At 45.4% G+C, this 21,965-nt stretch overlaps 1 protein-coding gene across 7 annotated transcripts in view; it reads left to right on the top strand.

The window, feature by feature from the left end:
• The window catches only part of DNAJC10 (DnaJ heat shock protein family (Hsp40) member C10), a 280,936-nt gene that overhangs the window by 142,292 nt on the left and 116,679 nt on the right, over positions 1-21,965 (top strand). For all 7 annotated transcript variants that reach the window (XM_078782635.1, XM_078782634.1, XM_078782636.1 and 4 more), the window contains exon 9: positions 11,978-12,021. In XM_078782635.1, the coding sequence (XP_078638761.1) occupies positions 11,978-12,021 (44 nt within the window). The remainder of the gene's footprint in view (positions 1-11,977; positions 12,022-21,965) is intronic.

Raw genomic sequence — 21,965 nt, 5'->3', positions numbered from 1 at the left:
TATATATATATATATATTGTTACGGACACGACTTATTAAGATGTTATGCTGGGCCGAGCGGAATGGCCGCCGTGTTCGCACAAGTTACCCGATTATACTCGAACGTTGGCCGAATCGCGCTACGCTAGATCAATGAAGGAAAGGACACAACGGCTGGGTTAAATGACACGACACCAGGGGTACAGTTCTCAAGACCTCCGGAGGAGGTTATAATATGGGTTTGCAGAATGTTGAGATTACACGGACTAGAGGTACAGCACAGAAAGGTGGGCACTTAGACAATGTCTTATCTTATCCCCGACAGACCACAGACAAACGGGACAAGACTGACTCACACAGGGATTGATGGCTGGGAAGGACAGGCAGTCGGTAGCTCAAGGTGCACCTTGGCTCAGGGGCAGAATCGACCCGGTCCGGTCTAGAGATGCGGGGAGGTATCGTCGCGCTGGAGGTGGCGTCCTTTTCTCTCCAAGCTGGGGGCGCATCTGACGTCACCTCCGGTAACTGGCTGCGTATATCCAGCGGGGAGTGACACGCCCTCGGCTCGTTAGCTCCGCCCCAGATGGAATCGGTCCGCCGCTTCTTATTGGGTGCGGGGGGGGGTTACCGGGCTCCGCGCTTGACGAGGAGCTGACAGTCAGGCCCTGTGTGGTAACCCCGTCGGAGCACATGGTCAATGGCGGCTAACCAAGCCGGAGTGAGGACGCGCACTCCCCGCGCCGCTGTTGTTGTTGTTGGTGTTATTGTTTCATGAGATGATGGGAGGATGCGGAGATGAGATTGTGGGGAGGTATTGGGAGGTCCTAAACTTACTACTGGTGCCATACAATCACATTCTGGTGCAACGAAGAGTCAGAATTAATGGAAACGAGTCCTTAACTGACATAGACTAAGAATAACTAGCAAGATGTCCTATAGTTGTCTACGTGAGATGCGGTGAACCTGGGCACGACATTTAATGGGGGAAAAAGGGGAAGGTCGGGGCTACAGAGTGTTGTTTACAGACAATGGGACTAGGGAATGGGGGATTGGGGATAGTTGGGGAGTATTGGGGAAATAGGGGAATATTTACAAGCGGATATGGATGGAGGCCAAATCCCATATCCGCAACATTGCACCCTTCTCTACCTCGGGGCGTCCCGACCCGATAAATCTTTACCTACTTTAGTGTGGCACTCAGATGTAGTTCCCTCTACTATTAACTCTACCCTGAGTGCGACAGTTTTACAGATGTTCACAAATGAGTAAATATGTCCCCCTGCGACGTTGCACCCTTCTCCTCACAGAAACACACCCACAGGATAACCGAATCGGGGAAAGAATCCTCAAACTAAACATACAGCTGGTAGGGAGCATTATTTACACAAGACTACACTGATATTTACACTACGATCCAGGACCTGTTTTTGGAGGAACACATGCAGATGTTATGCATAGAGAGAGAGCACGCATGCCAGCATCGATACACCAACCCACGAGTGCTCTGTGGCCTTACGGCCTTTAATAATGTGCAGAGCACCCCTTCCAAGCACCAAAAGCACCACCCCATCATGTACAGTCAGCACCATCCGGTGCACCAATAAAGTGTTCAACGTCACCGGTGGTGTCGCAGCCGGCCGATGTTCTGCCGCTTGTCTTGCCTTCCTGAAGTGCACTTGGCCTTCTGGCTTCTTTCAAAAATAAAGAAAGGCGCCAACCGCGTCCATTTCTGAATTGTGGCCGTCAGGGGGCCAACTATAAGTGGTTCACCTCTATGGCATAGGTGCCACGTTGACCCAGAGGTCCATCCACGGGTGGTGCTTGCCCGCAAGAGAACTGCGGTCCATGGTGGGCGGCCACAAAAATTGCGGTCCATATGGTGTATCGATCCCGGCAGCAAGCAGCGAAAGTGCAGGCCCACAACTGCGGAGCCGGCACCTCTCTCTCCTCTCTCTCTGCCCCAAAGCCAGATCCTCTGAGGTGGGAGACAAAAGAAGAAGACAAGTGAGTAAGGTGGTAAGGGCGCAAAAGTGCACGCAATACAAGATGATGCACACTGGGGGCACATGGGAACCAGGTGAGACAGGTACGTTCCTACCGTACGCCCCCCCCCCCACCAGGTAACCTACATGGCCCCTCCCTTACCCCTTACTGTATCCACAACACACAACACTACCCATAAACATCTACTTTACAAATCAACAAACGTCCCTACTGTCTTCCCCGTTCCTCCCATAAACCAAATTTGTCTTCTCTCCCTCCTAACCAATCAAATTTGCTATTTCCAACTCTCATCACAATTTGCCATCTCCAACTCAACATCAAAATTTGCCATCACCAATTCATCATCAGTCCCTCCTAAGGAGGGAGAGATGGAATCACCCCAATGTCTCATCCACGTCGTAATGCGTCTCACCAATCCACACAGCAATTCTCATTTCCTGCACACAGAACAAAGAAAACACAGGTGTGGAGTCATCATCATCACCACAGGTAAGTGGCTGCGTATGGTGCGACAGGTTCCTCAATCCTAACTATTTCCTAAATGACTTTAACAACTTTACATTACCCGGGGTCTTTCTCCTGCCAAACCATTGGCCCTCTTACACTATGGGTTCTAAAAACCAATTCCCATTGACCAAACTGTGGTGCTTTTCAATTTGGGGTCTCACTCCCCCGATTCATCTCCCGGTGCCCTCGCACAATTTCTGGGCCGCGACGTGTAGCTCTCCCAGCAGGTCTACCCACCTGCACACCTCCACCACTGCAGTTGCCTCCGAGCTTACCTGCTGCTTACCCTAACCTATCTACCTGGGGAAGGCCCTCTGGCGCTCTCCCCACTCGGTGCCCTCTCTGGCACTGGGCTACCCGGGTCCGTCCTCCGGATCCTCGGGCCCCGTCCACCACTCTACCGGCTCCCAGAGCCCACCTGCGGCCTCACCTGGCCGACATCCTCACAGTGGTGGAGTGCCCAAACCAACTACACACACTAACAGGCTACACGCCCAGCCATTTCCACAACACTAATGCACCCATCCACAATACCATTCTGCAACCGCACCACAAATGCCAATATCCAACCACAATTTACCTATACCCTCTACCTAACACTTACACTACCCGCCCCGGGTACTCGTGAAAGGGGTCCACTCTTCCCCCATCCACACCTTCGCACCATGCACACCACTCCGTACCACTTACTCCAACTCTCTCCACACCACTCACTTGCACACCTGTGCTCTCACACCTGGTGCCACTTGCACCTTTCTCTCCCCAAGCGCATTCGCGCTGATCCACAACACTCACTTCTCATACACTGCTCCACACACCTGTCCAGTTCTCACACAGCATCATCTCATCTAACTACTCCCCTCTGAAACTTGCGCTTCCCAGTCGTCCCTTTAAACTATTGCGCTCCCACGTCATTATCATCCACACTAAACTACCTGCGTCCCCACTACAGGTATCAGTCACTAACTAAACCTTAACGTTACCTAATGTCATCTTCGCTAGATCCCTATCAATATCCTAACCCACCCGGGCTAGTTTTCACTGCCATACACCCCATAAACTATAGCGCATTTGCCCCCTCCTGGGAAGGGTGGCAGGGATGCCACCCTTACCCACGGGGCCCATCGCTCACTACCAATTTTGCACATCAAATTTCAACCAATCAAAAATTTGCCAATCACTACTCATCATCTGCCAATCATTACTGCCAATCCTTTGCCAATCATCAAATTTTTTTTTTTTTTTTCTAATTTTGGGTCCAAAACACTAACCTCATCACACAGTCTACTCACTAATGCCTCTCGGTGCGCCAATTCCTGTCCAAAGCCCGGCTTCGTAAAGCCAAGCCATGAATGCGGGTTGTTTGGTGCCAGCGGCTGGACACGTCCCGCATTCGGTGCAGGGCAGGAGGTTTACCCGGGCCGAGATCCCTCGCACCATCTCGGCACGGAGCCATCCCATGGCTCGATCTCGACCTGCCGGAATGCCTCAACAAAAAGTGGTCGCCATGACGACCCTTCCTATCCAGCTGCCCGCTCCGCCTAGTGGAGCACGGACGCGGCCGTTCAAAGCGAGGCCCAGCACGCACCGAGGGCCCGCTTCGGCTAAAAGTCGACCTAACCTTTAACCCGGTTACCGTCGATGCTTCACCTGGATGCTTTCATGCATACGCTACCCCTTGCTTGCTCATACCTTTCCTTACACACCCAGGTACCCTCATTCCGCTCACCGACTTGGTCACACACCTGACCACCGAACACTTTGGCACACATTCGTCGCTCGCACACCTCACCAACACACCTCTTCGCGCCCCCTCCTCGGTCACCTCCTCTGTGACAATCACAGGTGTGCTCTCACTCGCACACCCAACCACGTGCCTCACTACCAATTCCAGCGTGCATTCCCACTCACGCTCTACCATTCCAGGTGTGCATCCTTCCATTCCAGGTGTGCATCCTTGCTCACCTGTCACACCCAACTCACGCTCCGTGCCACTCTCACTACTCTCACCACCACTCTTGACAACGCACTCACCCTTACTCCCGACAGCGCACTCTTTCCTCATGCACCTGTCCGTTACACACCTCTCTCGCGCACACTCTTGCGCACACTCTCCCGTCACACCCTCTGTAACACTTACCACAGGTGTACACTCTTCCTTACTTTTGACAGCGCACTCTTTCCCCATGCACCTGTCCGTCACACATCTTTCTCGCACACCCTCTCCCGTTACATCCTCTGTAACACTCACCACAGGCGTGCATTCTCCCTTTACACCCTCCGTAACACTCCTCACTACGCGCTTCCCTGTGCTCCCTCGCACACACGCTACGACCGACTCACTCTCGCCAGCACCCTCACTCCTTGGCACGCACTTTTCCCTCACACACCCCAGAGTCGGACTTTCTCGCACACCTCCTTTTTCGCACACCAGACCTGTCGCACACTTCACCAACGGCCTCTCACGAACACCCGGGTCCATCTCGACCCCCAAGCTTCTTAAATCACCTGGCGCATCATACGCACGACCATATTGGTCACCACTTACACCGGGTCCTCTTCCTCTTCGCTTCTCCTCCATCACCTGCGAATCCCTCATCCGGTTAATGAGCACATCATCACGATCCAAACACAGACTTTGGACCAATTCTTTTACCTCCTCTTTTATTTCTTTCTTATCCCCTCTCCGTCGCTTCTTAATTTCGCTCACCCCTTCTTCCACTTCTTCTAATTTCTGCTTCACCTCTTTTATTTCCCGGTACGTCTCCTCAAGCTCGTCCTCTAAGGCTACCTTGACCGTTTCCATGTGCGTCCTCACCTGCCGGTCCTTCGTCTCCATTACCTCTGCCACCTCGTCCAACTTCGTTGTCAGTCCCTCACGTACCATCTGACATTCCCTCTTCGTCGCTATCAAGTCATCTTTTAGTTCTTTCTGTGTTGCTTTTAACCCTCCTAATACCGCAGTGTTCCTTTGAACCTGCTCCGTTAGTCCTTTTTGTCCCTCCGTCAGCTGTTCTACTCCCAGCGTCAACTCCTCTATACCACCTTGTAACTTTACAGTCCCCTTTCTCACCTCCTTCTCCATGTGCTCCTCACAGTGCCTCACCTCCTCGCGCACTCCTCCGACCTCCTCACTCACTCCTCTTCTGATCTCCTCTCCCATCACTTGCATCTCCTGCCCAGATGCCACCCTCATCTGCTCCATTTCCTCCCTGTGAGCATCCAGTTTAGTTTCTACCCCCATTCTGACCCCCTCTACCTGCTGCCCCATTTGTTTAACTTCCCTTTCCGCTTGGTCCCTCATGTCCCTCAATTTGCCTTCCATACTGTTTTCTAACCCCATTAACCCATTTTTCACCTCTTTTATCCCGTTGTCTAACACCTCAAAATTTTTGTCTAACTTCCCAAATTTCTTGTCTAACCCCTCACCAGTACCCCTCGCTTCGTCCCTCATTACCCCCATTTGGTTTCCCATTACCCCCAATTGCTCACTCTGAGCATCCATCCGGTTCCCCATTACCCCCATTTGGTTTCCCAAGTCATTCCTCAGGTCTTCACTTGTCTGGACCATGAGCGCCTTTATTTGTTCCATAAATAGGCCCCAATCCATCGGCGGCGCTGCTACGGTCACGGGCGCGGCTAAATTTGGTGCCACAATAACCATGTGTGCGAGGCCGCCATTTTGTGCGTCTGCTACCCTCACTGCTTCGCTCTCCTCATGTCCCTCAATTTGGTCCTGGATCGACCCTGCCTCACCCTCCTCTACCGGAACCCAGCCGTCTTGGTCTGCCATAGCGCGACTTTCAAAATTCGGGTTTTTTTTTTTGTTTTGTAAAACACAATTAAATTTCGCTGTTATAATTTCGAGCGCGTGAAACGCGCTCCGGGACCGATCCCACTTCCCGACACCAATTGTTACAGACACGACTTATTAAGATGTTATGCTGGGCCGAGCGGAATGGCCGCCGTGTTCGCACAAGTTACCCGATTATACTCGAACGTTGGCCGAATCGCGCTACGCTAGATCAATGAAGGAAAGGACACAACGGCTGGGTTAAATGACACGACACCAGGGGTACAGTTCTCAAGACCTCCGGAGGAGGTTATAATATGGGTTTGCAGAATGTTTAGATTACACGGACTAGAGGTACAGCACAGAAAGGTGGGCACTTAGACACGGTCTTATCTTAGCCCCGACAGACCACAGACAAACGGGACAAGACTGACTCACACAGGGATTGATGGCTGGGAAGGACAGGCAGTCGGTAGCTCAAGGTGCACCTTGGCTCAGGGGCAGAATCGACCCGGTCCGGTCTAGAGATGCGGGGAGGTATCGTCGCGCTGGAGGTGGCGTCCTTTTCTCTCCAAGCTGGGGGCGCATCTGACGTCACCTCCGGTAAGTGGCTGCGTATATCCAGCGGGGAGTGACACGCCCTCGGCTCGTTAGCTCCGCCCCAGATGGAATCGGTCCGCCGCTTCTTATTGGGTGCGGGGGGGTTACCGGGCTCCGCCCTTGACGAGGAGCTGACAGTCAGCCCCTGTGTGGTAACCCCGTCGGAGCACATGGTCAATGGCGGCTAACCAAGCCGGAGTGAGGACGCGCAATCCCCGCGCCGCTGTTGTTGTTGTTGGTGTTATTGTTTCATGAGATGATGGGAGGATGCGGAGATGAGATTGTGGGGAGGTATTGGGAGGTCCTAAACTTACTACTGGTGCCATACAATCACATTCTGGTGCAACGAAGAGTCAGAATTAATGGAAACGAGTCCTTAACTGACATAGACTAAGAATAACTAGCAAGATGTCCTATAGTTGTCTACGTGAGATGCGGTGAACCTGGGCACGACATTTAATGGGGGAAAAAGGGGAAGGTCGGGGCTACAGAGTGTTGTTTACAGACAATGGGACTAGGGAATGGGGGATTGGGGATAGTTGGGGAGTATTGGGGAAATAGGGGAATATTTACAAGCGGATATGGATGGAGGCCAAATCCCATATCCGCAACAATATATATATATGTATATATATATATATATATATGTATATATATATATATATATATATACATATATATACATATATATATATATAATTATATATATATCAAAATTGCCAAATTGCAAAAGTAGGGAGGGGAGGGGAGGGTGAGTTGGAAGGATTGCTTAATTCCCCTCATTTTGTTTTAATTTTATTATTTTAAATTTATTTGCTGAAGGGATATTGATTTTCAGTGCTTGGTTTTCTTCCTCACTTTACTCCGTGTTATTGTTTTTTTTTTCCTGATGGGGTCTAGAATCATCAATTTTTATGCATCTTCTAAAGGATTGGCCAATTCCTGGAGATTACAACCTATAAGGATCAATGTGGAACATATTTCCCCCACAATCACTTATTCACACAGACGTTCTACATGTACCTCATTCAGGACAAGGGCATGAGAAATAGGTGTATTTTACATGAAAATCATTTTGAAAAGGAACTTGACAAATGAAAAAACTTATTGTGAACCTGGGATCTACAGTGCATTCAGAAAGTATTCAGACCCCTTCACATTTTTCACATTTTGTTATGTTGCAGCCTTATGCTGAAATCGTTTAAATTCATTTTTCCGCTCATCAATCTACACTCAATACCCCATAATGACAAAGAGAAAACAGGATTTTAGAAAGTTTTGCAAATTTATTAAAAAGAAAAAACTGAAATATCGCATTGACATAAGTATTCAGACCCTTAACTCAGTACTTAGTTGAAGCACCTTTGGCAGTGATTACAGCCTCGAGTGTTCTTGGGTATGACGCGACAAGCTTTGCACACCTGGATTTGGGGATTTTCTGCCATTCTTCTCTGCAGATCCTCTCAAGCTCTGTCAGGTTGGATGGGGACCGTCGGTGGACAGCCATTTTCAGGTCTCTCCAGAGATGTTCGATTGGGTTCAAGTCAGGGCTCTGGCTGGGCCACTCAAGGACCTTCCCAGAGTTGTCCCGAAGCCACTCCTGTGTTGCATTGGCTGTGTGCTTAGGGTCATTATCCTGCTGGAAGGTTAACCTTCGGCCCAGTCTGAGGTCCTGAGCGCTCTGTTTCAGGTTTTCATTCAGGATATCTCCGTACTTTGCTCCGTTCATTGTTCCCTCAACCCTGACCAGTCTCCCAGTCCCTGCTGCTGAAAAACACCCCCACAGCATGATGCTGCCACCACCATGCTTCACCGATGGGATGGTATTGGGCAGGTGATGAGCGGTGCCTGGTTTCCTCCAGACATGACGCTTAGAATTGAGGCCAAACAGTTCAATCTTGTTTTCCTCAGACAACAGAATCTTGTTTCAGAATGTGAAAAAAGAATGTGACATGTTACTACTTTCAAGAATGTTACTACTTTCACAACAGAATGTGAAAAAAGTGAAGGGGTCTGAATACTTTATGAATGCACTGCATATATAGCATCAAGTACTGGGTGCTTCGATGAGATTACCAAACAGGCCAAACCCAATTTGGCCCACAGAGTTTATTCTTCGTCAAATAGGAACAAGTTTGTGGTATAAGCCACTCAAGTCAATGACGAGTCAAAAATGATTATAATTTTGGATTTTTATTTCATCCTTCACATATTTCATCCTCATGCATACAACATGTTATATAAGAGAAAGAAAACACTAGATATCTGATCACAAAGCAATCGCCATGGGTTACCCTCCACCGGCTTGCCAATGGCATCACCCACGACTTTCCCTTGGCCTGATCCAATGATGGCCATATTGTTTTCAGACCTTCATATGACCTTGACCGTTAATATTTAGGTATACTAGGGCATGCCCGTACTATATATAAGCTAGGACGTGCCCGTACGTGGGTGCCCGTTCCTTGCCAAAAAAAAAAAAAAAAAAAACATGAATGGTTTGGTCCATTCGCAACGACCACAGAACCCCCCCTTCTATTTACATGCAATGGTTTGGTCCAAAGCGAACGGTTTGGTCCATTCGATGTGATTCGATGATTCGATGTGAATGGTTTGGTCCATTCGCAACGACCACAGAACCCCCCCCTCTATTTACATGAATGGTTTGGTCCATTCGCAAAGCCAAAGCGAACGACCACAGAACCCCCCCCTCTATTTACATGAATGGTTTGGTCCATTCGCAAAGCCAAAGCGAACGACCACAGAACCCCCCCCCTCTATTTACATGAATGGTTTGGTCCATTCGCAACGGCAAAGCGAACGGCGAACGGCTAAATCGCCATAGCTCGGTAAGTACTTGTCCGATTAATTTCAAACCTTGAAAAGGCACATCCTCGGGTCCCCAGCAATATACCTGGCAAGTTTCAAGTATATCGGACCGGTAGTTGTCGAGAAACAGCGGTCACAGACAAACGTACAAACGTACAAACGTACAGACAGAGATTACTGGAATTATAGATAGATAATGTAAATTAAGAAAATGGGTCCCCATGCACAATCTATCCATAAAACTCAACGTCATGAAAATCAGAGGAAAATTGTGATCAAAACGGTGCTTTTTGTTAATTAGGTCACAATCCGAAAAATGTACGTCAAGGACACGAATCAAATATCAGATGCACAACATCAGTACAGGTACATTCGTGGCCAAAAATATTGGCACCATTGCACTTTTTTCAAATAATGCACCATTTCTTCCAGAAAATTGTTGAAATTAAAAAATATTTAGTCAAAATCAAAAAAATGGATTAAAAACAAAGGTTCTGTCATATTAACAGTGAAATAAAGAATTTTGGAGACCAAATACTTTTGTCAATTTCAACTTATTTTTCGAGAAAATTGTGAGTTATTTGAAAAAGTGCAAGGGTGCCAATATTTTTGGCCACAACTGTGCACTCTTATGATGCAATAACATTTTGGAAGTCCAAGTGCTCTTTGAGATTCCAGATTGGCAAAATTGAGTGATGACAAAAAATTGGGATTTTAAAATTTTTTATTTTAATATATGTTTTTTCAGATCGCCATTTGACTTTGACCTTTCACTCAGAGGGGTATCAGGTAAAAAAAGCACCTTGCTCTAGGACTAGGTTATCTCGAGAGGGCAAATTCATTCCAATTGGACAAACTTTAGTCGATTTGTCGTGAAAAAGGTTAAAATGTTTGTAATTGGGTCATTACCTTAAATTTCGGTCAAGGTCAAAAAAAAAAATCAACCCAGTGTACTTTATATTCACATTATTAATGCAAAATTTAATTTTGAAAGTCCTAGCTGGCTCTGAGATACGAAATGGATATATCACGGAAATTGTGAGTGCAGGTCGAATAATTTTCTTTCCTTTCTAAATGGTGGCTTTTTACTCCCAGGGGGTCTAAGAAACTCTGTTGTACCATTACAAATTGGGGATACTAATTGTCGAAACAAACCTTCAACGGCGACAAGCCTTCCCCTATCCTATAAGGGGGGGTTTCATGGCATTCAGTCATAGACTGGTGAGTTAGACGACTGTGTACTCTAACCAGGGACCCTCCCTTTGATCGTCCATGACTGCGTCACCACTCATTACCAGCGACTGTCATTCCTGGTGGTGGTTGTTTGTATGCAGCCTGTGGCCACTTGGCTCCATCACTCTCTGGGGGCGTGGCTCTGCGATGCAACGCCCCCTATTAGCAGTAAGCTGGTACTCATTTTTCTGACCTGGTAAGGATGATGGGCTGAGTCAAACCACCTGGTGTTATTTCAATGGCTCGAACTCGGGGCCCTAAGATCTCAAGCCAGTCACGTTAACTGTTAAGCCAACACCAGGCTCGACTGTCATTCCTGATAATAAAGGAGCAAATATTTCCTGTCCTTCATTATTGCGAGGTCAAATCTGATGATTTCATGTATTATTTGTTGTTGCATTCATTTTTAGGTGTAAAATATTCAGTGGTGCTTTTCATAAGAGTCGCTCTTTGAGTATATATGCGTTGACTGATTTCTAATTTTATGAGATATAATTGTCCCTTTTGACCACATTGACTCAAATTCTATAATGACCAGATCTCATAATTGTAAACGTTTGTAATTTCATTTCGGTTTTACCTTTAAGGGGGTGGTGGGTGGGGGTGACGTGGGTTACATTTGCTGGTTATATCTTCTGCAAGTCTCAACTTGTATGGTTTCATTCTCTGGAGGTTTTTTGCTCAACTAACTAGGGGTTTTCCTATCATTGCTGCAGCTCCACGTCATGGATTTCCATGATGCTTCAACATTTATACTTATAATTATCATGGTGTGTTCTTTCTATTCTCGTGATGACAATATGATCACTTTCTCTTCATTGGTTTTTTCCAAAAATAACTCATTATGTTTCACTTTTCTAACAGATGCTTAAACGATAAAACGATTTTTTGGAGATATCAAGTCGTTCTCAATCCATAATGTAAACTACGGAGAGTGATGAAAATTGTATTTGGCAAAACGCTCACTCAGATCCACTCACTCAGTTTGATACTCTGATCCACTCACTCATTTTGATACATTGTTGTTTTCAGATTGCCTGTCTCAACACACGAGACAAAAGCTGGCTGGCATGTTGGTGAGTTTTGTGGAAATTTATATTTAAAATCTAAAATACCATAGTTTGTTTTGCATGCATCTAATGCAAATGTGTCATTCACATTGTGTTCACACTGCCAAAAATAATTTTCTTCGTCAGGAAATATTTTCTTTAAATAAGTTTTCTTGAAACAAGAAATCCTTGAGAAAAAAAATTCTAGATTAAAGAAAGATTTTCTTATGGTTTTGTTGTTTCAAGAAAAAATTTCTTCTTTTAAGAAAATATTTTGTTACCAACAAAATTATTTTAGCGAAACCACGTTTTGTCATTGACACTGTTGTGTAGCAATGGTCCAAGCTGGAAATGATGATTATATGTCGACATTAAATTCCACGATTTCATAGAAATCAGAATCCTGTTCAAAGTGAATAGAAACTTCTATCATTCCAAATCACGTGACGTTTTGGATCTCATTGCATTGTATTTATGGCTTAAAGAAACATCAAACACACTTGCAAGCAGAGTGCTGAGACTCAGAATCTAATGGACACTAAAAAATCTGCTTTTATTCACCTTTAAACAGGAATATTATATTATTAATGAAGACAATTATTAACCCTTCTTCATGACACGATGAAATGATAATAATAAAGACAATTAATCCTTCTCCCTTATGGGGTGAAATATTGCCGTGTGATTCCCTCAGGTGAACACCACAGGGATCACGAATGGCCAATAGTGAGCTTTTACTCCGAAGCGTTCAGTTCAATTGCGGACTCTACTATATAGCGCGGGAGGAAAGAAAGGGAAAAAGGGGAGGAAGCTGAAGCGCTTACCTGAACGATCCCCCCGGGCAGTCTTCAACCTGAAGAAAATAACTCAAACAAAAACCGGGTTTAAAAATGTACAGAAAATAACGAAAGTATTTATTAAAACGGATGCCGAAAACAAGAAAACGTGACGGTAAAACTAAATTTCCTAAACGGGATCCTCCACACCAGACTTAAACACAGACAAAGGGATCAAAGAAAGTTGGATAAATTAAATTATGGGTGTGTGTGTGCTCAGCTCTGATCACTGGTGAAGTCTCGTCAGGGTCTGCAAATGGGATCGGCGTTGCGCGCTAAGCGTGCGCGTTGGTGGGAACCCGGCCTCGTTGCGCCCGTTCACGCGCTCGTACACTCGTCCACGCACGGGGAACCGCAGTTCCCGGGCCGCGGCTCCTCACGCAGCCTCTGCACGTCTCCGATGGCATCTCTGAACATGGTCGGTCCAAGCACAAGAGAGCGCGAGGGTGAAGAACAAGGGACAAGAGCGACAATGGAGCAAGAGAGAGGAAGGCAAGGAGCGGCGGGCAAGAGAGAAAATGTCGGTCCGAGAGTTCTTTTAACGTCGGTTTGTGACATCATCAGCGCTTCTCCACCAATCAGCCCACAGGCCACCACTGCCTGCCCAGCTCTCCACCAGTCAACGTGCCGCTTCTTGCTCGCCCTTCTTTCACCAATCGATGAGTGCCTTCTTGCTCCGCCCTGGCCAATCAGCCAGTCCTTTCTTACCCCGGCCTTCCTGTTGGTCAACTCCCGCCAATCACTGTCCTTCTGGGTGTGGCTGTCTGCCTGAGCGATGTGTGCCTGCCAGGCGGGATTGTCAGCCCCAGTACCCGAAGCCTGGCTTCCGGTTGGTTTTATTGTTATGTGTGGTTTAATGGGCAATTCCTGCGCTTGTGTCTATTGCGGTGCCATAAGGGACAAAAGATAAATCACCAAGGGTAAGACATACAAGGGATAATTTATCTTTGTGCCCAAAGCCAGTTAACATGCCCCGCCCCCTCGTGACGGGGACAGATATACACTTATCCGACATTCGGCTAAACAGAACTTATTACATGGTGGTGGTTCTTACCCGACATCCGGAGCATGATTCCTACCCAAATCAACCTAACTCTACATATCACAACCCCACAAACATAACAATATTAACCATAATAATAATAATAATATTCATAATAATAATAGACAGTTAATCCTTTTCCCTTATTGGGTGAAAGAAATATGAACCATTGTAATAATAACAAGCTTTACGCCTAGGTCCCCCGTCGGTGAAGTGATGAGTTGACAAAGTGGAAGACGCAAGGTGGCCATCTTGGATTTTGACGTGGCGACCCAATTTTCAATAGCGTTCTTCCTTATGCGTAGATACACCCACACACCTGATTAGAAATTAGTAGTTCGTTTATATTTCAAGATATTTCACTCACAAGGTTCAGACATATATATGGTGGCAGCCATCTTGGATTTTGACGTGGCGACCCAATTTGCAATAGCGTTCTTCCTTATGCCTAGATACACCCACACATCAGATTAGAAGTTGGTACTTCGCTTATTGTCCCCCGTCGCACCGCGGAGTGAAAGGGGGACTATGGTTTTTCCGTGTGTGTGTGCGTAAGCGAAGGACCGAATTCTAATTTGGTGTGTGGGTGCAACTAGGCATTTGGAAGAAGCCCATTGAAAATTAGGTCGCCACGTCAAAATCCAAGATGGCTGTCACCATATCTAAACCTTGTGAGCGCGATATCTTGAAAAGTAAATGTCTGAACCCTGTGAGCGGAATATCTTGAAAAATAAATGAACTGCTAACTTCTAATCAGGTGTGTGGGTATATCGAGGCAAAAGGAAGAACACTATTGAAAATTGGGTCGCCACGTCAAAATCCAAGATGGCCGCCACCATATATATGCCTGAACATTGTGAGCGAAATATCTTGAAAAATAAGCGAAGTACCAACTTCTAATCTGGTGAGTGGGTATATCTAGGCATAAGGAAGATCGCTATTGAAAATTGGGTCGCCACGTCAAAATCCAAGATGGCTGCCACCATGTATGTCTGAACACGGTGAGCAGAATATCTTGAAAAATAATCGAACTACTAACTTCTAATCTGGTGTGTGGGTGTATCTAGGCATAAGGAAGAACGCTATTGAAAATTGGGTCGCCACGTCAAAATCCAAGATGGCGGCCACCATATATGTCTGAACCTTGTGAGCGGATTATCTTGAAAAATAAACGAACTACTAACTTCTAATCTGGTGTGTGGGTGTGTCTCCAACCCACTCGCAAATATTATCGACTCTTCCATGTTTTCTGCGTCTACCACTTTGTCAACTCACATCACTTCACCGACGGGGGACGGAGGCGTAACGCTTGTCTTTCAAGATATTCCGCTCACAAGGTTCAGACATACATTATGGCGGCCATCTTGGATTTTGACGTTGCGACCCAATTTTCAATTGTGTTCTTCCTTATGCCTAGATACACCCACAAACCAGATTAGAAGTTGGTACTTCGCTTATTTTTCAAGATATTTCGCTCACAAGGTTCAGACATATACAGACTTGGCATTTAATATGGAATTATTTTTCTTTTTCTTGACTTGGGTTTACTTTCTTAACTCAGTATATCAATCTGGTGAGTTTCTTTTACACTTTGGTGATTAATTTGTTCAAAGAACCATGTCACTGATTGTCTGTCGCAGCAAGAAATCAACAACAGGATTATATCACAGGTGGCGTGGCAAAATGTACGGACAGGTGCATTTGACGATTGGCTTCACAGTCGGGTATACAAGGGTTGTTGCGTTCTGTATTAGTGGAAAACAACTGCTGCACGTCTCCTAATGTTATTGCCGCTTCCTCTGGAGATGGTCCGTCAACTCGACAATGCTGTTTGTCATGGAGTGGTGGCTTTATGAAATTACGGCATGAAACAGCGTGCTATTGCTCGGCAGTATGGCATCACTCAAGGTCAGGTGTCAAAGATCCTGAAGCGAAATGCTCAGAGGGGTGTCCCTACTCCAATACCGAGGTCAGGACGTCCCCGCAGAACCACGAGGAGGGATGGTCGCCAGCTGAACCAGTTAGTCCGCAATGGCCGTACCAAGTCAGCTAATCGGCTTAGGGCTGAGTGACAGCAACTGACAAATGTGCCTGTATCCAGAAGGCTAGTGAACCAACGACTGGTTCAAGCAGGCTATCGTGCCAGGCGTCCCCTGAGAAAGCCACGCCTAACCAGACAACACCACCAGCGCCGATTGCAGTGGGCCAGAGAGCACCGTCAATGGCAGCCAGGACACTGGAATCACGTACACTTCAGTGACGAGTCTAGATTTCTGGTCTATCGTCAAGATGGCCGCGTCAGAGTGCGCAGACAAGTGCATGAAGCCTACAACAAAGATTGTATAGTGCCAAGAGTCCAAGCTGGAGGTGGTAGGGTGACCGTTTGGGCTGCTTTTCATGCAGGGGGCAAAACTGACCTGGTTGTTCTGAATGGAAACCTGAACCAGTTCAAGTACAGGGCTATTCTGGAAGAAACATTGCTTCCATTTGCTCGTGCAGCCTTTTGAGGAAACTTTGTCTTCCAAGATGACAATGCACGGCCTCATCGTGCCCGCATGATCCAACACTTTCTTGCTGACCGTGGTGTAGAGCATATGGAGTGGCCTGCCATGTCCCCGGATATGAATCCGATAGAGAACTTGTGGGCAGAATTAACGCGTGAAATCGACCACTTGGACCAGCAGCCGACCTCTGTGCGTGAATTGCAGCAGGCTATTGTCACTGCATGGCAAGCGATTCCTGTCCAAACCTTGGCAAATCTCGTGAACAGCATGCCTCAATGTGTACGTGCTCTCCTGAATGCTCGTGGGGGTTACACGAAGTACTGAACTGTAATTTTACTGTCCGTAATCCCAGTCATAATTTAACTTTTGTTTTTGTTAAAAAAAAATTGGCTAATGTGCAAAATAAAGAGATACTTCTGGAAAACGTACAAAAGTTTAACACAGTACTGTCTGTGAATTGAGTTCGATATCAGTTTACATCACTTTCAAGGATCAATATATTTGTTTCGAAATGTCAAATGTGGTTTTTGTTTCTTTTAAAGGTCACATTAACAAAATCTAGAATAATTTCAACATAATTCCAATGAACTTTTGGTTCTAAGTCGTCTTGAAAAGTAAGTTCACCCCCACAAAAAAAATATTCCATATTAAATGCCAAGTCTGTATATGGTGGTGGCCATCTTGGCTATTGACACGGCGACCCAATTTTCAATAGCCTTTTTCCTTATGCCGAGTTGCACCCACACACCAAGTTAGAATTCGGTCCTTCGCTTGCGCACGCACGCACGGACGGACGGACAGACGCACGCATGCACGCACGCACGGACAGACGGACGGACGCACACATGGACGGAGGGGAAAACCATAGTCCCCCTTTCGTTCCGTGGTGCGACGGGGGACAATAAAGACAATTAATCCTTCTCACTTATATGGTGAAATATTAACCATAATAATAACAAGCATTAAGCCTAGGTCCCCCGTTGGTGAAGTGATGTGAGTTGACAAAGTGGAAGACGCAAGGCGGCCATCTTGGATTTTGACGTGGCGACCCAATTTTCAATAGCGTTATTCCTTATGAGTAGGTACACCCACACACGAGATTAGAAGTTAGTAGTTCGTTTATTTTTACCTTCGCAAAAGCGGAAGGTTATGTTTTGATCGCTGTGTATTTATTTGTATGTCTGTGTGTGTGTGTGTATGTTATTCGCATAACTCAAAAAGTATTCAACCGAATTGCATGAAATTTGGTGGGATGATTGGTTATTATACGGGACACATTTGATTAGATTTTGGGAGCAATCGGGTCAAAGGTCAAGGTCAAGGTCACGAAAAGGTCAAAATCGTATTTTTGTTGTTCTGTTCCCTACACTCCCATGCCAAGTACAGAACAGTAGCTGCGGCGAAGGTATGCGCTCTACCGAGTGCCCGTTCTAGTTCAAGATATCTTGCTCACAAGGTTCAGAAATATATATGGTGGCAGCCATCTTGGATTTTGACGTGGCGACCCAATTTTCAATAGCCTTCTTCCTTTTGCCGAGATACACCCACACACCAGATTAGAAGTTGGTACTTCGCTTATTTTTCAAGATATTCCGCTCACAAGGTTCACACATACATGGCGGTGGCCATCTTGGATTTTGACGTGGTGACCCAATTTTCAATTGCGTTATTCCTTATGCGTAGGTACACCCACACACCAGATTAGAAGTTAGTAGTTCGTTTATTTTTCAAGTTATTTCGCTCAAGGTTCAGACATACATGGCGTCAGACATACATGGCGGCGGCCATCTTGGATTTTGACGTGGGTTGCACCTACACACCAAATTAGAATTCGGTCCTTCGCTTACGGACGCACGCACGCACGCACGGACGGACGGACAAACAGATGGAGGGGAAAACCATAGTCCCCCTTTCGTTCCGCAGTGCGATGGGGGACAATAAAGACAATTAATCCTTCTCCCTTATGGGGTGAAATATTAACCATAATAACTAGCCGAAACCCGTGGAACATCCACGGAAGGGAGGATGTGGTGTATGGATAGAGTGTACCATTATGGATGGCATAGGGCATTTCCTTGTCCGAGTAAGAGTTAGGAAGAAAGATGAGAATGAAGAGTGCGTATATGAACAACGTATTTATTGCAATCTACTTAAATGACAACGCTACGATATACTTTTGAAAAATGAATGGATTCGTAATAGGAATCGGCATAGCACCACTCTGGCTTGCTGTCGCCTTCGCCTGTCCAATCAGCGGACGGCTTGCTTCGCCTTCGCCCAGCAGACGCCAATACGATGGCGTCGTAAGATGGCGTCTTATCGGCAGTTAATCGGATGCTTTTGGGCCCCACCCCAACGTCGGCTAATTCAGATTTTTCGAGTATGGCTGTAGGTGATAAACAAAGAGCGCGGTTCGTAGATCGTAAATCCATTAGTGCCGTGGGCATCGGGTCACTGGGTGCGGCGTAAAAGGGATAACAAAGTCGAGTCCTTACGCTATTATTATATAGATAATAAAGACAATTAATTCTTCTCCCTTCTTGGGTGAAATATGAACCATCATCTATCTATAATTCCAGTAATCTCTGTACGTCTGTACGTTTGTACGTCTGTTTGTCTGTGACCGCTGTTTCTCGACAACCACGGGTCCGATATACTTTTAACTTGCCAGGTATATTGCTGGGGACCCGAGGATGTGCCTTTTCAAGGTTTCATATTAATCGGACAATTACTTACCGAGCTATGTCCAAAAAACGATTCAACCAATCAGAGAGCAGCGAACGATCGCGTGTGCCGAACGTGGAGGACACACTCTGCCTCGGATGGCACATTTGAGAGCGTATTCATTTATTTCACGTTTGCAAACTATGTTGGCGTTAAACTATGTTTTAAAACTAATAAAACCGAATTTGCGATTCATTCGCTTTCCTGCGCGTTTGTGCACGCGATGGCGATTTCTTTACCAAACTCCGGAAGCCGTTCGCTTTGGACCAAACCATTGCATGTAAATAGAGGGGGGGGATTGTCACCGTACTCGCAAGCCGTTCGCTTTGGACCAAACCATTTCATGTAAATAGAGGGGGGGGATATAATTTTAGATATAGATATAGTACGGGCAATGCCCTAGTAATAATAATAAAGACAATTAATCCTTCTCCCTCATACGGTGAAATATTAACCATAGTAATAATAGACAATTAATCCTTCTCCCTTATGGGGTGAAATATTTACCATAATAATAATAAAGGCAATTAATCCTCTCCCTTATGTGGTGAAATATTAACCATAATAATCATAATCATAATAATAATAATAATAATAATAATAATAATAAAGACAATTAACCCTTCTCCCTTATACGGTGAAATATTAACAATAATAATAATAATAATAATAATAATAATAATAATAATAATAATAATAATAATAAAGACAATTAACCCTTCTCCCTTATACGGTGAAATATTAACGATAATAATAATAACAAGAAATATGTCGTGCATAGTACGATACTTGCGAAATCCATAAAATAAGTTGTTCGCCGATGATGACCTAAAAAATACTTGGTGGTTGAATTCAGTGTCAAAATATGCAAACCCTCTTAAAATTTCTAGTTAATGGGATGAAAATTGAGGATTTTATAAACTTGGCCTATGTTGACCTTTTCACCTCAAAAATATATAGGATTTTGTCGGACCACGATCTCCACCATTTGGTGAAGTTTCGTGAAGATCGGTTTAAAATTGTGATCTGTAGGCAAGTATAAGTGAGCGGACAGACAAACAAACACACACAAACATGAGTGATCAACATACTTGGCAAAAAATAATAATTGGATTCGCCATTTTGTTTTGGCCTACTTAAACGTGCCTTGCCTCGGAAACACGATTGATTATTATCATTACATAATTGAAGCATATCATCAAAATCTGGATTCTGTTATGAGGATTTCATGTTATAAACTAAATAATTTCCAAATCTGGAGTGACATTTGACAAAATTTACCATATCTCTCGATTTTATAACCAAGTGTATATATGCATTTATTTAAGCGAGGCTGTGATTCTCATTCTGGGGTTAGTTTTTTTTAAATTTAACTTTATAATCGTTTTCTTACTTCCGTGAGAACTGCTCAGAGATGCGGTTTTTGAATGAAACGTTTTTTTTTTTTTAGCAAAGAACACTTTTAGTAGTTGACTGGTGTAACTGTTAGTCAATTCTGAAGTTGGAATTTTGAAGATTGGTTCGGATTAAGAGTTTGTGGAGCTTATCTCATTGTGGTATTTAACCATGTGCGGAAATGAAACAAGTGAATCCTCTTGGATTGCGCTGAGGTTCGGGCATGGAATTTCGAGCCTCGATCATGGTTCGAGCCTCGATCTTGTATACAAAAATAATAATAATAATAAGAAGAACCTTGGGCCGAATCTCGCGCTTCACCAGTGCGCGTGCGCGAATTTACGTCACGTCGGCAGCGAGAAGGGGTTCCCCAACACGAACCAATCAGGAACTGCCACGTCACACTTATATGATCTCAGAATTCCTGTGACAGGAATTCGCGTTACACTGGCTGGAAGTCATTCGCTAGAGGCGCTTCCTCAGCGCTAATAAAGGGGTGGAGTGGGGGGTGGGGGGCGGGGGTGTTGGTGGGGGTAGGACCAGTTACAGCCAGTTTGTCCATGTCTTTTATACCTCTCCAACCCCCACCCCTTCCCCCCTTCCCATGCCTCCTCCCCCCAAGCCCTCTCCCTCCCACAGATCTCTCGATGTCCCTGTTCTCTACTGTTGTACTTGTGTGCTTCCCTCTCTCTCCCCATCTTGTCTCCCGCTCCCTTTATCATATGTTTTGTGTGTCAGTTTGTTTTTTTGTGATTAATGTTAATTCTTACACAAGCCTTGATCTTGTATAGAAAACAACAACAACAAAAAAACAACAACTGCTAAACCAGAAAGCATCTGAAAATGCAAAGCCCGTCCTTGTCTGTTTGTATTCAGACATCTTTTTCTTCTTCTTCCATATGCTCAAAATAACGAAAATATCTAAAATAAGTAAAAACAAAATGAAAATTGATGCTTTTATGCAGCCTTGACCTTTGAGCTTTAGATCTAAACAAAACGATCTGCTTCTAGCTTTTGATTGGTGAACAAATTAATTGACCCAATGTGCAAATTATTAAAATTTCAGGTCAATCGCATGAAAATTGCTGTTTTTATGTGACGCTGACCATTGACTTTTTGGTAGAATCATTAATTTACCTTCTCCATATTCCCATAATAAAGCTTTGGTGAAAATTTGATTACAAAACTCAAATGGTAAAAAGGTTACAGCCCTGACACACACACACACACACACCCAGACACAGACAGACACAGACAGACACAGACACAGACACAGACACAGACACAGACACAGACACAGACACAGACACAGACACAGACACAGACACACACACAGACACACACACAGACACACACACAGACACACACACAGACACACACACAGACACACACACAGACACACACACAGACACACACACAGACACACACACAGACACACACACAGACACACACACAGACACACACACACAC

The sequence above is a fragment of the Myxine glutinosa genome, chromosome 7, assembly GCF_964187855.1.
Source record: "Myxine glutinosa chromosome 7, kmMyxGlut1.1, whole genome shotgun sequence".
In the NCBI taxonomy this organism is placed as follows: Eukaryota; Metazoa; Chordata; class Myxini; order Myxiniformes; family Myxinidae; genus Myxine; species Myxine glutinosa.
This window is presented reverse-complemented; position numbering and strand designations above follow the sequence as displayed.